Source organism: Orbicella faveolata, unplaced genomic scaffold (genome assembly GCF_042242905.1).
Source record: "Orbicella faveolata isolate gen_17 unplaced genomic scaffold, um_ofav_v1 contig_14, whole genome shotgun sequence".
NCBI classification, from domain to species: domain Eukaryota; kingdom Metazoa; phylum Cnidaria; class Anthozoa; order Scleractinia; family Merulinidae; genus Orbicella; species Orbicella faveolata.
The window spans coordinates 6424013-6440762 of record NW_028301541.1 but is presented as its reverse complement, the minus strand read 5'-3'; the positions used below and the strand labels follow the sequence as shown (position 1 = coordinate 6440762).

General features: G+C 39.0%; 2 protein-coding genes across 3 annotated transcripts in view; one reads left to right on the top strand and one right to left on the bottom strand.

The window, feature by feature from the left end:
* LOC110068425 (uncharacterized) overlaps positions 1-5398 on the bottom strand; it is a 36429-nt gene extending 31031 nt beyond the window's left edge. For both annotated transcript variants that reach the window (XM_089286397.1, XM_089286396.1), the window contains exons 1-7: positions 4877-5398; positions 4004-4102; positions 3670-3768; positions 3401-3511; positions 2432-2555; positions 1982-2049; positions 1839-1903 (exon numbers count right to left, since the gene is read on the bottom strand). In XM_089286397.1, coding sequence (XP_089142523.1) covers positions 1839-1903; positions 1982-2049; positions 2432-2555; positions 3401-3511; positions 3670-3768; positions 4004-4102; positions 4877-5050 — 740 coding nt within the window. In that variant the 5' untranslated portion in view covers positions 5051-5398. The remainder of the gene's footprint in view (positions 1-1838; positions 1904-1981; positions 2050-2431; positions 2556-3400; positions 3512-3669; positions 3769-4003; positions 4103-4876) is intronic.
* Positions 5399-5443: 45 nt separating this feature from the next.
* Positions 5444-8333, top strand: LOC110068618 (uncharacterized). Its single transcript, XM_089286398.1, has one exon. It carries the CDS (start codon positions 5772-5774, stop codon positions 6219-6221), a length of 450 nt encoding a protein of 149 aa, XP_089142524.1. The 5' UTR covers positions 5444-5771; the 3' UTR covers positions 6222-8333.
* Positions 8334-16750: the final 8417 nt, after the last annotated feature.

Genomic DNA, 16750 nt, shown 5'->3' with positions numbered 1-16750 from the left:
GGATGCTGCATTTTAAAATCTGGAGACCCCTAATTCAAATCTTCCAGTCTGCCCAGGGCTAAAATTAATGGACAGCTTCTCAGTAGTTTTGGGTTTAACTCCTCAGTCACAATCAGCCTGTGTGGCAGGTGTATATAGGAAAGGTGTAGGGGAATCAAAAAGGTCTTGAAGAAAGCAGGGGAAGTTGTTCCTCTCTCCCAACCACCCTCCTTCTATCACCCCTCCCCCTCCTACACTCCTACACCCTCTTCCCTGCTTTACACCTGCTACACACGCTAGTCAGTTTGTAAATAGCCAACTGGTCTACTTAGAACTGTCAATTTGGATTCTTAACACGTTTATGTCAAAATTTGCTATATTTGTTTCCTGTTTTACAGTGTCTGCTAAGAGTACAACCCAGTCCTGAGTGCACTTCAAAGTCAATAGCTTGTTTGTAACAAACCCTCACCTACAATGCGTGACAAAAGTAGTTGAGCCACTTTTACAAAATGATGCTTTTGACATTAAGAAGGAATCTACCACAAGTTTGAGTCACAAGTGGACAAAAACTTAGTACCTACTAGATTATTTGCACTATATTGCAAACCTCTGTGGACTGTTTCAAATATCTTCTCCATAGAAATCATTTCCGACAACACCAAATGTTGAAAACAAATTTTGAAGTTCATCAAACACTTGAAAGTACTGGTGAAATGAAACTGATGATGATATTTTACCTGTGTTTGTGCCATTTTTCTGAACTTTGAAATTTATTTTCTCAAGTCCCTATACAAAATTGTTTTTGGTGTTATTTCAGGCAATTATATATAACTTTGGCTTTAAGAAAATGCCCAAAGGATTTTAATATACTTAACATTATTCTGGTACAGGATTCTTGTCTATTGAAAACTGAAATTGCTCGATCCCCTACCAGATTTCATTTTAAACCTCTTGTTCTATTTTATTTGCACTTAACATTAATTCTCTGATCCCACCATCCCCCCCCCCCCCCCCCAATTCAATTTTGTGTAGGCACTCTGTGGTCTGTGCATGTCTTAGAAATAGAAAAATCAACATTGTTTGGGGTGGAAGGGGGAGAAATGTTTCCAAGATACTCAAAAATTGAATTTTACTGCAAAGTGTCCCAACACTTCCGTTTCCCATTGTAGCTGCAGGGTAACAGACAGAGAGGGAGACTGCTTAACAGCAGGAGGAGAGTTTACAGAATGCACTATCCAGGCAAAGTGCTACTCCTGGGGTAGAGGGAGAAGTTTGGTAGTAGCTAATGCTCCAAAATGGAGTAAAAAGGTTTCTGATCAGATCAGATCAGACAGATAAAATTCCAAACTCCAAAAGGTCTTCTAATCTTTAGTTAAGAAATAGAAAACATGTACCCTGTTTCTATCGAGTTATAGAAACATAAGTGGAAGTTTGGGAGAACGAGAAATGCTGTGGGAACACGAGCCCCAGGCGAGTGTTTCCACAGCTTTTTTGAGTTCTCCCAAACTTTCACAAGTGTTTCTGTAGCTTGATAGAAACACAGAGAACATGTTTTCTATTTCTTTTAGAAAACACTGTGACCAAAAAAGGAAAACAACTTGTTAACTTTGATTATCAAAGTGTAAATTCTCTATGCTCATGCCATCATTACATCAACAGCTTGTGCTAGTTCTGTTTCTATCGAGTTATAGAAACGCGATTTTTAACCAATCAGGGCACGTATTCCTTAGGACTGTTTTCTAAAACAAAATAATACTATGTATGAAGTTTCAAAGCTAGGTGAAACATTAAGTGAAATGCATGACACAATTACAAAAAAGTTATTGACACACATTGAAAATTGTAAGAAATTTTCTCACTTTTCCTCTTCTTCTTTAAAGTCCAAGTACCTCTTCAGTCCATCAAGCTCTGTAACCTGTTTATTCTACAAAATAATTAATAATAATTATTAAAACAGACCACACATTTGTGCATGTAAAGATCTCTAATTGTTATGACTTACTAGACTCCCCTGAGATAGCATTTTCTGTCTGCTTTTCAGTCCTAAGGAGTTCATCCTTTCAGCAATTACTGAAGAGTAAATTAAACAATCAAAACAAAATCAAAGAAGTCAAAGGAAAGGTGTCACTTTTCGAGAATCCTCTTACATGTAAATGTATGTGTAGATCCATACAAAGAGTTTACTGACAGCTTATATACCAGTGTGGAGGCCTTGTGGTTGTTATAGTGAGCTTGACTCTGGTTCAAGCAGTCTGGGTTCCAGCCCTGGCCAGGGACATTGTGTTGTGTTCTTGGTAAAGACACATAACTCTCACAATACCCGTCACTACCCAGGTGTATATGGTCGCCAGTAAATTTAATGCTGGGGGTAATCATGCAATCAACTTTATGTACCATACACTGGACATGCTAACTTACTGCACTGATATGTGAACATAAACAACTTCCTTACTTGCTTTTTCTTTCTGCAGTTTTTCATTCCTCAGTTTCAGCTCAGCAAGCTGCTGACGATGGACTTCAGTCAATTGAAGTATCTTGTCATCACCCCTATCATCATGGTTTATTCTCCTTGGTGTCTGTAGTTTGAATAGAGAAGTATACTTTATCTGACTGGGAATTACTTACATGTAATTGAGATATTTTTGTGAATTTCAGTAATTTCATAATTTATAATATTTGTTTCTTGATTTATGGTGTCCTCAGAGAGCAGAGCAGTGCTAAATACCATGATACTAAATAAATAGATCTTCATGTACTTTGTTTTTTTATGTTGGTGATATCAGCTGTCAAATCAGATTTATGGAGTTGGTCTACAGATTTTCATCATCTATAACATATAAGTTTGTTTCTTAATAACAGTATTATAATGTCAACCTTATTACTTAGGTTTTCATAGGAATGCCCTTGTTTAAAGCTTCCAATAATATCTCAATTTTCTCGCCACAATTGTTGATCATTGTCAGGTTTTTGTTGACAAGAACAATGCACAGGCCATGAAGAAATAAGAGATCATCTGAGATAACTTGACTTCATTGGCATATGCAAACATGTACCAAAATAGATGAGATACAAAAGAGAACAAACATCACTATAATGGTTTTACCTGGCAAAAATTGTAAAAATTGCCAGGGCAAGGAAATTCCCCTCCCCATGGGCTGATCAATGCAGATGGCCATCATTGGAAGATGACTCAATGTACATGTCCATTGTAATTATCTAACAGGAGAAGCTGCATATAATCCAACATGATAGGCAGACATTTGCATTGTACAGCTGTACAATGTAAATGTACAATGTACATGTATACTGTATCTGCAGAGGATAGCACCGCATGTAATCCAACACTCAGTAATAGGACTGGCATTAAACACATGGAATGAATGGCTGAAATGAGTTTTTGTATGATAACTTTATTACTTACATGCACAGGAAACTGGCTGTCTTTGATACTGGTGAGTAAAAGTTTTTCTTCCAAGTTCCTTGAGTTTCTTTGCATCAATTGCTGAGTCTTAAACCTTTTCAGCTGGTCTATCTGAAATTTAGACATCATGCAAAAATTATGAGCAATTAAGTCACTGGTCAAAAAAGTCAGTCTCACTAAAAGGGTTACATGTGTATTGTATTCATAAAATGCCAAAATAGTGTCAGGTCTGGAACACTGATATACCACTTTCATTGACAGAGTGTTACCTTTTCCTTCTCAAGGGCTGATATATCACCATAATCACTGGTGGGTGTGTTTGGTGCAGACTTGCGATGCGTGGAGCGATGCTGACTCCCTAGAAAAATCTTCGTGTGAAAACAAACAAAGAAATGAACAAACAAGATGACGGGATAATGATACAGACCACTGAACATTTCAAAATTCAAAATTCAAAATTGTTTATGCTGCCCTTGATATTACATGTACATTTATATACAATTATAATAATTTATGTGACTTCTAGAAATAATCTACAAAAAATAAAACGTTTATAAGCCACATTCAAAACAAGGGTTTTTTATTGTTCAACATTCTTCTCACATTGTTCCTGTCATTTCCTGGATGAAGATTCATGTTTCTTGTCGGAGTATTGGGTGCAGATGAACTGGAATGAGCTGGAGTCTTGACACCTGGCAAAGGCTAAGTGATTTCAAGAATACATTACAAGAAATTTTAAACAACATACAATAATTTGAGTTGGTAGAAAAGGTGATAGGACATAGGAGAGAAGACAGTAGAATGTACAAGTTGGCTGGCAAGTTCTGTGTGCCAGACACTGCTGGGTACAACAACGTACAGCTGTGCTGTCTACTGAGTGATGTACAAGGAGAACTTATTATTTCCATTAACATTTTCAACCAGCTATGGAGAACTCAAACATCATCACTACATGTGCTTTAAGTTTACTCAGTTGTTGGACAATCTCCCACATAGCAAGTTTGCAGAGCTTACTTTTCAAGCATTATCCCTTCTTCCAGAAAATGATAATTTTACAACTTTGAAAATGCTCAAGATGTCAGCTTCACAAACTTGCTACAGCACTTAATTTACCTGTACCTTTACCAACTTCAATTTGATATACAATGTAAATGTATAGCCGAGCGTCTCCTTGTGGGCACCTAGTCTATAATACAGACAACTCAGTCTATATTATAGACAACTGTTAGTGTTATAATACACACAACTCATTTTTGAAAATCCACCAATAAATAGCTGGGATGTTCTGTTTCTTATCAATATACTGTAGTTGGCCATCACATTTGCATGTAAAGCCCAAATGAGGAAATGAGTTCAATTTTTACTTGGCCGGAAACTACATGTACATGTACATATTTGTACAGTGTGTGACCAGCAAGAAGCTGGCAGCATTATAACTGCACTGTTGGGAGTTTACTAAATGTGTCCTTCCCTTACCGTTTGCAATTCTTGTTTATCTTTTCTTTCATGTCTATTAGCACTTTTACCAGATATCCTGGAATGGATACGAGCTGGATCTACTGTGTCACCAACACAAAACTTTCTTTTATGAGTGTCATACAGTTGTTGAGTGTCAAACGTCATGTTGCATTCCTTGCATCTCCAAGCCATTTTCCACGATTAAATAATGTTATTGCCTGTAAAAAGTCCTACCCAGCTGATAGTTGTGAAGGAAGAAAAGTGTCTCCATAACATTGACATATGCAATGTTCATCTGCTGAGATCACTGGCATGATACGGTTGTCAAGTGCTTGAAATCAGTTGAAAATCATTGATAAATAGCATCGGTACAGTTAACTATTCACGACATGTTGAGATAAAAATACACTCTTCTCCAAGAAATAGCGAATCAAATGGAATTCTAAGCCATTTCGTCGTTTTTAGTGGCAAAACAAACCTCGACCTTCCAGTCTTTTCCACAAGGTTTGTTATACAAACACCGCCAGCAGGCGTTGTGATCAGCGGTGTTTGTTGTTTGAACCCAGTCTTAAAGTCTGCGTGGCCGTCTGCGTGTTTGTCACGCAAGGTCACGCAACAATTACAGCTGCAAAACAAACGCCTGTTGGTTGCGGAATTTTTTATTTGCGACTTCAGGATGAAAAGCCCATACAGCTATTTTGCTCTGTATGCCTGATGTATCGGCCTGATATCTCAAGAAACACTGGTAAAAGCAAATCAGTATGATCCACATTTGTTCCCGTCCGAAGGCCCTTTCATAGAAGGATGGTATTCTCGAATCATAGACTTCGAATCGAATCACTCGTTTGGAATCTTGTTTGGCCAAGTTCTTCTGCAAAGCCACGGACCTCACTTCAATTACTATCCGCAGAACATGCTGTCGTTCATACACAGCAAAGGAGATGGAAGTTCTATGGAAAGCTTCGCAGTTTATCCTTCAAACGATGACATCGAGGTAACAGTTCGTGGAAAACCGGTGACGTCCAATCCCGATTTTAAATCGCCAGCGAACTTTGAATGGAAGGTGAAGCCGTATGGTTATTTTAGAGTGACTGAAAACGAAACAAGATTCAACTTTACCAATGTAGGGGGTGTCACTTTTATTGGAGTGTTGGGGCCCCCAAAACCATGGGGCCCAGATGGCGAGGGCCCAGAAGGCTGGATTGATCATGTGCCTTTCCTTCCTCTGCACTGGTTTGTGTACAGTTTAGGCTCGGAGATAAATTACAACTGGGTCAATGATGACACTGGCGAACTGTTGAGAGGAAGAAAGGGTCTTGCGCATCAGGAAAAAAACTGGGGGAACAGTTTTCCACCAGCTTAGATAAGGGTAGAGGGTGTAGATGGCCCTTCAGGCTCTTCTTTTGCAGTCTCTCTTGGAGTCCTTGGCATAGATACATTCAATATTCCTGCCCATCTGATTGGCTATCGCAGTTTAGCAGCGACCCTTAATTTTAAGCCAACAAATTCTGTGTTGACCAAGTTCATTGATGGGTGCAGTGGAAGAATGAATGCAACCGTGACAGGCCTCAGCCACAAACTTGAATTTGAAATTCATACAGCTCCATCGGCTTTGCAAACATGTCTCCTTGGACCAACCTTTGATGGTTTCGCTCCTGTCTGTGTTGAAAGCTACATTGCATCTGGCACTTTCCATGTCTATAAGTTGACATGGAGTGGGTTTGAATTGGTTGAAACAAGAACATTTCACATGACAGCCTTGGAATTTGGTGGTTTGTATCTTTGCCAAGAGAAAAATCCTTGCCAGAAATCTCAGGCAAAGTGATGACAGTTCTGTCATCACTTGGACCATAGTGATTCGATTTAGCAGCTGAGAGCACTAATTTACCTTTGGTAGCTCAAGGAAAGGCACTTATCAGGGGCACTGGGTGCAAACTGTATCCAGTATTTCATGTTATACCTATATCTCTGAATGTGGTTCAATACTTTAATGATCAACAACAGATTTGTTACCTCATGAACTGTAACAATAGCAGCTCTGGTAGACATAATGTTCAATGATGTGTTCGTATGCGAAAGCAGACTTGATAGTTCTTTTGTCTAGTCAGTCCATTTTATGCCAATGTCTTTCAAGAATGCCTGACTTTTGCTATGGGGGTGTTTACTGGTAGGGGGTGCCTATACGATGTATTCCCAGGGTGGGACTACGACATGAAAAGGTCAGATATGTTCATCATCTTGCTTAGGGGTATAAAACAAGAATTCAGATTCTGGTCTCCGTTTTGGTGTTCATAATGAAACTCCACTATTTTTAGATCTCAAAGTATCTTTTAGGGTACACTTGAAGAAATGATAAAAAAGACTCTTTAAGCTCAATTTATGTGGGTTTCTCAAGTCCGATCTACTAGCACAGGCTCCTTTCCTGAACACCGGCTGGTAATAGAGCCTATTCCATTTTAAGTGGTATCTTTTAGGTATCAAACAAAGCTCGAGCCACACTCAGATTTGTCTCCTTTAGGGATTTACCTCAAATTTTCCAACAAGCATCCCCGACCTCTTCATATGGGAGTTCCCCCCACCGGGGATGTATCTCCCCATCAGTTTTATCCCAGAGCTCCCCCCTTGGAATAGCATTGACTGTGTTTGTAAAAAAAATTACATTCAGGTCTTGTTGATTTGAATTTTGATAATAATGGGTCTGGAATTCCTTGTTATAAAGCTCTCTGCACGCATTGCAGGCCTATAATGAGGGAGCATTATAAAGCTCTCTGCACGCATTGCAGGCCTATGATGAGGGAGCATAATTATTGTAATGAAAACTGAACGTTACTTGGATGTTACATTTATCTAAGAATTTGGTGGTTCTGGATCAAGACAATTCTCCCTGATGATTTTCTTAATTCCCATTACTTGTCTGCTCTACAGTTTATTGACAAGTTAGGAGAAATCAAATGTTAATAATTTTTGAGAATTCATATATTTATTGTATGTGTTATGGTATGTATGAAAAGGGCTGATAAAATGACAAATCCAAGCTCCTATACTGGTTGTCAGGCCCACTCAATTTTTTTAATGTCATTTTTTTATGAAATTATTTTTAAAAGCCTCACATTGGTGAAATGTAACAATGTAGTGCAAAATGTATAATGAAGAGATTGAATTATATGAAAAATGTGTTATCTGGGGATAATATATATATGTATATATTATATTATGGACTTTAAATCATGTGAAAAAACTAATCTTGGTTAGATTTAAGGAGAGAATATTTTTGTATATTAAAATGCAAAGAAATTTCTAAACATGATATAATTTTATAGAAGCTTTACTAATAAAGCATAGTTAAGTATTGAATAAAGATGAAATGAAAAGAAGCAAATGTAATTTTTTTCAGTCTTTTTTATCAGCATTGTGGATGCAAAGTACAAGAAATATTAATAAAGATAAAGAATAAAGTGAGAGAAATGTAAATAAATTTCATTTTTGTCTTTTCTATTAATACTACTCCTGCAAGGTACAACAAGCATTCAATAGGATTACAATAAGACCAATATTATTTTGCCCTTTTTATATGCCCAGCAGATGCATAGTTGAGCAGATGGGAAGTGATAAGAAGATAGTAACAAGAACCGTTGATGCGGTACTCAGTCCCACGTACTCAGTAAATAGATAAAAGCCATTAGTTTATAAAGAAACTGCTGTGTTCTGTCGACATTCAAGTAAAATAATAACATCATTATCAACTTGATCTTTATAAGTTTAGTCCACAACACTTGGTTAATTTGTTCGGACGAATCTTGAAAGGTCAATTAACTTCTCTTATTATATGGCTATTGTAGCTCCATGAGTTGGCAAGATGAATCAAATCCTGCACTGTGATTGGCTACGCGAGCGGGCAAGATGGAACTATCTTGCCCGCTCAGGACTACCCGCTGTGTCCCGCAAGAAAAATTTTCCCGAAAGCCATATAATAAATCCTTTATTGACCAAGCTTGTTCAGTCAAGATGGCTGGATACTGGCCTCGTTCCTTTTTTTTTTTTTTTTTGCGTGTTTATGAAGCTCGACTCCGTCTCGATGCATAAACACGCAAAAAAAGAACTTGGCCAATATCCAGCCATCTTGACTTCACACTTGGTCAATAACCCATATATCTTCTTCGTGGCTTTTATTAACCTAAACTTCTCAACGCCAAATTGATCATTTACTGAGTGTCTCATTGGTAGGAAGATCTTGGAACCACTTATAAGGGCACATTAAGGAGCGTCCAGCACAGGCTTTTTCAATTCTGCATCGCGTGACTATATTCAGCTCAATCCCGCATCCCTATTGTTTATCCCGATCCCGTCTGGTAAGAGCTGCAATTCTCGGCCTAACTTTCGTAACGAGTAATTTTCTGTTTTTCATCCCACATGCTGCCCTCAGTTTTAAAACTATCCCTCATCTCGCTTGCCATAATGAGCAAATCCCGCTCCCGCCGAAGTATTTTTATCCCGCATCCCACCAAGTAAAATTGCCATACCGCATTCCGCCTCCATTCAGTTTTACCCGCATCCAGCAAAACCGGTGTTAAGACCTCAACAATCGGAATGAAGGAATGAAGCTTTCTAATAGAGGGCCATACAGTACTGTTCTCGCTTTCTCCTCGCGGAAAATTTGCGCGAAAACTGGCGTTATCACTGTTCATACTTTATAATTTCAATTATAAAGTGAACTATTTTTATAACAAATATTGGCACATTAATTTAACTAATAAAACTTCACTAGGTTAATATCGTAACGTACTTCTCATACTAAAACGGCGTCCCGGTAGATTTTAAGCTAAAAAGGTCATGTAACTGTCCGATAACTTGTAAGTACGTGACAAAAAAGCAGGTAATTAATTGGCCACAATAAAGTGAGTCTGAAGCTGTGATGTCCCTAATCGCTGCCTAATCTTGAGGCTCAAAGATCAAGTCTCGCAGATTCTCCAGCCGGTTCATAGGTTTCTTAATAATTATTTTCAGCAATGTAGCAATTCCATAACTGTTCGGTTTCCTTACGTTATTAGCCACCTTGTCGCCAAACTCTGTGACTCCACTACGGGACCGTGATCGCTTTTCTTGAACCTCAAATTGAAAATGCTTTTCCCGCAGTACATTAGCTTCGATATGCGGCGAAAGACAAGAAGACTGCAGTGATAAAATTAACTTGACAAGAAGATTTCGTTGATGCAGGCAGTTCTCAAAGAAAAACCATAAGAGTCAGTACTGTAAAAAATAACATCATCATCCCCTCTAGCAGGGCTGTGGATGAAGATTTGTTCTTCTCTTTTAACTTTTTAGGCATGGCGGCGGATCGATACTTGAACAGACGAACGTGCAGTAAATTTAACTTTGTGGTTTAGCTTCGGTGGAGCTCTGTTCAAGTTAGAGAGCTGAGGGAGGATGAGAACATTGTTCTTAAATCGCGTAATTCCGTTTAAACTTTATCAAGTCGTGAAGAAGTATATTTAGATACCAAAGCAGTATATGTGTAAATATTTTTCTTCAAATAGACAGGTTTATGAATCATCATATCTGTGTATTGACTTTTGTTTACCAAAGTCAGCTCCGTAATAAACTTAAATCCGATTTTATGCAGGTATCTAGATAAGCCCCACACGACTTGTATTAGTGAAATAAGAAAGTCAAAGACCATTCGCAAACTTGTAGTGTCTTTGATAAGCAAGAGAAGCTAGTGAGTGTATCTTTATTAACTCAAAACAATGTAAGCTAAAGATTTATCAGAAATCACAACTTCTTAAAACAAGCAGGTTATTTACCCTCAATGCAAGGAAACATATAATATTCATTACACGGTTAACTTTCGGGAAGTCTGGAAAATGAGTGTGAACTCCGATCCCGACGAAAAAAAACTTTATTAAAGGAAAACTTTCAGGCTAAGGTTACAATAAACGGGACATCGGAGTCTCACTAACAGAGTTCTAACAAAGAAGCATTTTACTTTTTTTTTTTTTTTTTTCCAAAGAACCCTTTACTTTTTAACATTCATAAATCTCTTTCCACGCTAACACGTTTTATTCTGAGAAAAATGAGAAAACTGTAAACAGAAGAAGTAAAAAATCAAACTTGTTTGAGGAACTAGTTTTCCCCAGTCCCAAGAGGACAATGTCAAGAGGCCATGGGAATTAGTGATGTAATGCGCTAATTATGAAAGCAACCAGTCTGCTCTTATGAGCCGAAATCTGTCTCTCCGTGATTCCCCGCGCTTCCATCTTCCGGTTCGTATCCAATCTTCTCTCACCCCGCAACAAATGAACAGCGACTGGAGACCAGTCTCGAAGTTTACCTCTTTGAACATGTCGTGGATGAAATCCCACAAAGAGTACGATTCCACTTAATTACATTGCGCATCTGTACTGCGCACGACTTTCGCGCCATTAGCGCGCGCACGAGCGCGTGCACATCAAGCTAAGCTCGACCGCGAAATAAATGTTCGTGCAAAATCTCCCGCGGGCGCAGTCCATAAGTTTCCAATAAGAATTCTCTTTGGAAGCATAATTGTCATGGCAACTTAACGACGTGTGGTCGAAGTGAAGGTCACCAAGCATTCAACAGCTTGCTGTCTTTTTAATATTAACGAATCCTTTTGATTTAATTTCTTCCGATCAAAGTTTTTACTTAGTTGATGGACAATGCGTCTTCAACGATTGTCATTTTATTGACAGAGAGAAACTTAAGCTATAGAAGCAGCTGCAGATTCTGCCCTGAAGTAACTGGCAATATTGTCAGTCAGTGTTTGAATCACACCAACTTTAATTTCTACGTCTTATTGCGCAGCTCAGACATTTCCGACCTACATTCTACGTAGCTTTCTCAACCAGTACTATCACAAATATTTAAAATTCTTTTTTATAACAAAGACCAAACCGTTAAAAGCCTTTTACACACCTTTTATATGGGCAGGTAGACAGCAACATGCTACAAACAATTCGAATTTTCTTCACGCAAGGAAGAAAGTGAACTGAGAGCCATCTAACTGAACGCATTTCAGTACAGTTTCATTTGACAACGTCTTAGTGCAATGTTCATTGTGGTGATGCACAAGTTTCCCCCATCTAGAATTCATGAATATCACACTTTGTACAGAGAGCTGTAAGTTGTGAAGCCCGAAAAACCAATGACTTTCGATCCTTTGTCTTTTAAATCAAAGTATCTGTTTTCTTGTTCTCATTAAATTTCCACCTCCGAAATAATACTTCACAAGTTGCAATTGTCCTCAGCAGCTTAGAACACCGTCCATCAATTAAGTTGTTTCTTATTATTGGAGAATTAAACCAACAGGACTTGACTTCAGGGCTCATCACCAAAAAAGTACGAGCACAAAAACCATGAAAAATATCGCCATAAAAATTTCGACGACAGCGGACGAAGAATTAACGCCTCGCATTTCTGTTGAGCTTCCTTATGAAACACTTGTAAGACCAAAATGCTAATACTTGAAATAACTTGAATATTCAAGCAAGTTGATTTAATTGATCGACACATTTTTTTAAGGTATCGATTCAATCTCAAGCCCAGAGCCCTCTCGGCCCGGTCAGCGCTGACCGGCCTGGGAAGACCGGCTCTGGGCTCGAGATTGGGATCGATCTCGTTTATGATTCATACGAACTACCGCTGGTTCCAAGAGACCGTATAGTACCACCATCCAGTCGAGTACGCTCAGTGATCGGGTTTCTTAAACTGAAGTCCTTCCTCTATTTTATTGGCTAATGTGAGAAAGATTATTTATATAAATATCAAAAGTATTAGCTGTAGTTTATCGCAGCAAATAAACAACCAATTCGATTATAAAAGGTATTGCAATATGAATCTTACGATTTAAGCCTCTTTTCTCGTGTTTGTAAGCGTGCTTGATGGCCGAGCTTAAAGCCACGGAGACGGGCGAAATCGAAGAGTTTTAAAGCATAAATTAACATTCAAACCCCGCTATACAGAAACCGGCCTAACTTGAGCATTCCGTTGCTATGGAAACTGTTTTTAGCAAAGCTAAACAAATAGACGATGGTTTTGTGTGGGCTTTCCCACACTTTGTCAGCATCAGCGAAATTTATTTACTTATTTCTCTACGAGGGTGAAGCGCTTGTCACGTGAGCTACGTGAGAAGACTGGGTTCCAATTGGTGCTTTTGCTCTTCCGTAAAAAAAAAAAAACTCGTACAAGTAAGTATCATGTATGAAAGTGAACACAAGTACTCATTGCGGACCTGTTTTCAATGCGCGATAACACTGTACGTCAAAGAGGCGGTGGATTTGCGACACAAACTATGGGGTGCTTTCCATTCGACCAAAAATTCCGAGATTTCCAGTCTGAAATTGAATGGAACGGTAAAAATTCCGGGAAAAGTTTTCGAAAATTTAGGAATACGTTTTGAGTGCACCCTCTTTGATGGAATTTCCGGAATTATCAAAAATTTTGTCTTCCTTTCGCAAGAGATGTCGGGTTTGCCACACTCCAAAAGAACAGCAGTATTTGTTTTTCTGGCAAAATTGCGGGCCGCCCAGATGAATTGCCAGTTGGAATCCGCCCAGTGTGCATTATTGGTTGTGTCCTGGTGTACCGATACACAGAGGGAATAACCATTGTATTCCTTTCTTTACGAACCTTTGTTTAGCTGTTGAACATTGTTGGGTCTTTTGTATCGATTCTTGTGAACCGGTACACAAGGACAGAACTGCATTATTTCTTGTGTCAATAACTGACACGTTTCCCTAGTCATCCGGAAATGGTTTTCGAACTCCCCCGACAAATACGCTGAAATAGTTACTTCGAAGTACCCATTTACACGAGTTAATTCCCTCCGCATAAAGCAGGCAACTGCAGCCAGAAGTATTACGTCGTCGTTGTTATCGAGAATGGTACAACTTATTGTTTCACAGTCATCCTGCTCTAAAGCCGCGAAAATGTTCAAAACGTCCGCCATTTTCAAACACAACAAAGTTTCACCCAGCATGCCTTGTGTGTGTTGCAGAGCACGCGACCTCGAATTCTGGGAAGTGGTCGGACGCGTTCCATTCGACGAGCGAAAATTCCGAAAATTTGAACCGGTGATTTTTGTTGAATGAAAAGAGCCCGTGGAGAACTTATGCTACTCCGTACACAATAGTGTGAGTTATGTGACTGTACTCTTACTGGAGAAAACAATAAGGCTAGGATGCAAGGGATTTGACAACTACGTTAGGAAATACTGCGCGCTTAACCGTGAGCTTCAAGTTAGAGGCGTTGTTGATAGGCACAAGTGTTGTCATGGTAGCTGCGTACTGGCTGTCGGTGCAAGGAAACGACACTCAAAATACTATAAGAGCAGCAGGTTTAAACTGAATGAAAAGATTGATGACCGGATCAAAGAGTCCGAAAATACACTTTTGGCAGTTTATTTTGACAGTCGGCTTATACAAAAGCGTTATTTTTACACCTGGTAACATGGAAAAGTGATACATATGCATAAATAAAACACGGAAACACAACACTATCGTTCTACGCAGTGATCATAGAGGTACTCCATGGTAATCTATGTTCGAGTTCACCAAATGACGTCCAGATTTAGAAGTTCCTGAAGATCGATGTAATAGCGGTCGAACCTCTCTTAATCCAGTTACTTCATCAACATTCATCTTGTGATAAGTTTTCTTGTTTAGCCGTTCCCCTTAAATTACGACTCACCACTACCAAAAGTCAAATATACAGTGCCGTAGAGAAATTACCCAGGACGAGAAGACCAATTACTTGAGTTGCAGAAATAATCGCGCGCCAGTTGAAGATAAGCCAGTACCTCTGTTTAGAGAGAACATACAAATAGAAGCCCAAACAAAGCAAAAAGGAAAACCATGAAGCCTTCGAGGATAGCGGATAAAGGATGATCACCCCGTTGTTCTGCTTTTAGCTTCTTAATCATCCCGGTGCTTTTGAGGTCTTTCAGTTGGCAAAAATCCGTGTGTTTGCGCCACTATAGACGAGCAAACAAAGAAGCTTTCGCTTTTTGAAAACGACGCCTTAATGCCGACAAACGTGTCATGTAAGAGGTAATGTATTCGTAACATAATTTAAAATTCAATAGGACGCATTATATTCCAGCTACGGTGACATCAAAAAGAACAATAATTTGAAAATACAATTATATAGTACTCGACAACTTTTAGGCAGCTTTCCGAGTTTTGAATCACGTACTTTTAATGAACCTTTTTTTGGAAAGAGCATCCCTATGAAGCAACTTGTTGCTCCAGAGCATTTTATGAAAGCACGAGAGATTAGTGTCGGTAAAGTGCACTTCTTGACAAACACTCACTCGTGATCAAATTCCAAGTCTTTAGACTCGTTACCCTAGTATTACGGTCGTCACGCAACGCTTCAGAGAAGAAGCGTTGCGTGACAACCCTAATAAAGGCCAACGGCTACGAAGAAGACTATCGTTATCGTAGTGTGTTGTTAACATACATGGCAAATGAAATTATACGTTCGTGCATTTACTCACGAACCGGGTTTTTTTGTTTCGTATCAGTTGGTTTACCTCTGTAGTTTTTGTTATGCTTTGTTGCAAACGTCTTCCATACACAATCTTTAATCATAAAATTTCAAGGAAATAAAAACCCGACATTTTTTCGTTTGACTGCCGTCTGTGTCAGCGACGAACAAACTCGTTCCCATCAGGGAACGCTCTGCGAACGAGGTTGAACGACATACACGCCATTCTCGTACCCAGATCCCGAACACAGCACCTCGTTTCGGAGATTGTGTGTTCAAATTCAAAGAAACAAACTCTCTAGCAATGTCAACCGGCAGGGGCGGATCCAGGACTTTTCAGGGGAGTGGCGGTGGTGGTTGTGGTGGCTGGTACCTTGGTTTTGCAGAATAAATAGAGAATGCCCCTAAAATGTTGCAATTTGACAATTGGCCCCTTTCCAGCGTGCTTGCCTTTATGCTGCTGCCATAATCACAATCTTTTTCAATATCTTTATTCTTTGTTTCTACAAAAGGGGAGGTGGCTAGCAAACTAATCAACTCCCCCCCCCCCCCCCTTAAATCCGCCCCTAACTGGTGTGACAACGGTGACGCGAGTGACGACACGCTGTAAACTAAAACATCCAATGACAGGGGAGGAAGATTGGACCAGATTACCATCGGTATTGACTAGTTCAGGGAGGCTCCTCCGGTAACAAGAGATGTTGTTACCTTTAGGGATGTCTCTTTCTATACTATTAACGAAAACATTTAGGTAACAATTCCATTATTAATAAGGAATAAGAGAGAAAATACTATGTGTCCTCCCCTCCACATGTGATCCCTTGTTAACAAATTCGTGCTCATTTCGATGCCGGGATGGCGGCAGGGGAAATGTTTCAGTTTGTTGTCATTACTATGTAAGAGTTCCTCTATTCTTTCACCAGTATACATTTTCAATGGTACAAAGGCCTTCAACTAATAAATCATTTCCTTTCGATCAACTTCTTCCCTTGTTCTCCTTTGAATGACATTTTAGAGTTTGTACCTGCTGTCACGGAGCTGTCAACTTCACTGAAAACACCAGAAGTATAGAACTCGCTTCAAAGTTTAATTGCCTTCCTCGAAATGACCAAGACTAAAATCTCAGTAACGTTTCACAATTGCTGACAGACATACATTTTCAACAATGTATCTACTTTATATTGAGGGTCTGTAGAGAGTTACTTAAGTCGTCTAAATCCTCAGATACAACTGATAACAGAAATGAAGTTCGCATTTTATATAATGATAACAGCGCTAAATTTTAAAGTAGCGTTCATAGAGGTAGATAAACCTTGGCAATGTAGTCCAGAAACGCCTTGAATATTCGTTTTGTTACTTAAATAGACTGCATCTCTTAGAAGTTCAGTTTAA

Excerpts from the sequence above, each read along its gene's own strand:
- LOC110068618 (XM_089286398.1), top strand. The coding sequence starts at position 5,772 with ATGCTGTCGTTCATACACAGCAAAGGAGATGGAAGTTCTATGGAAAGC.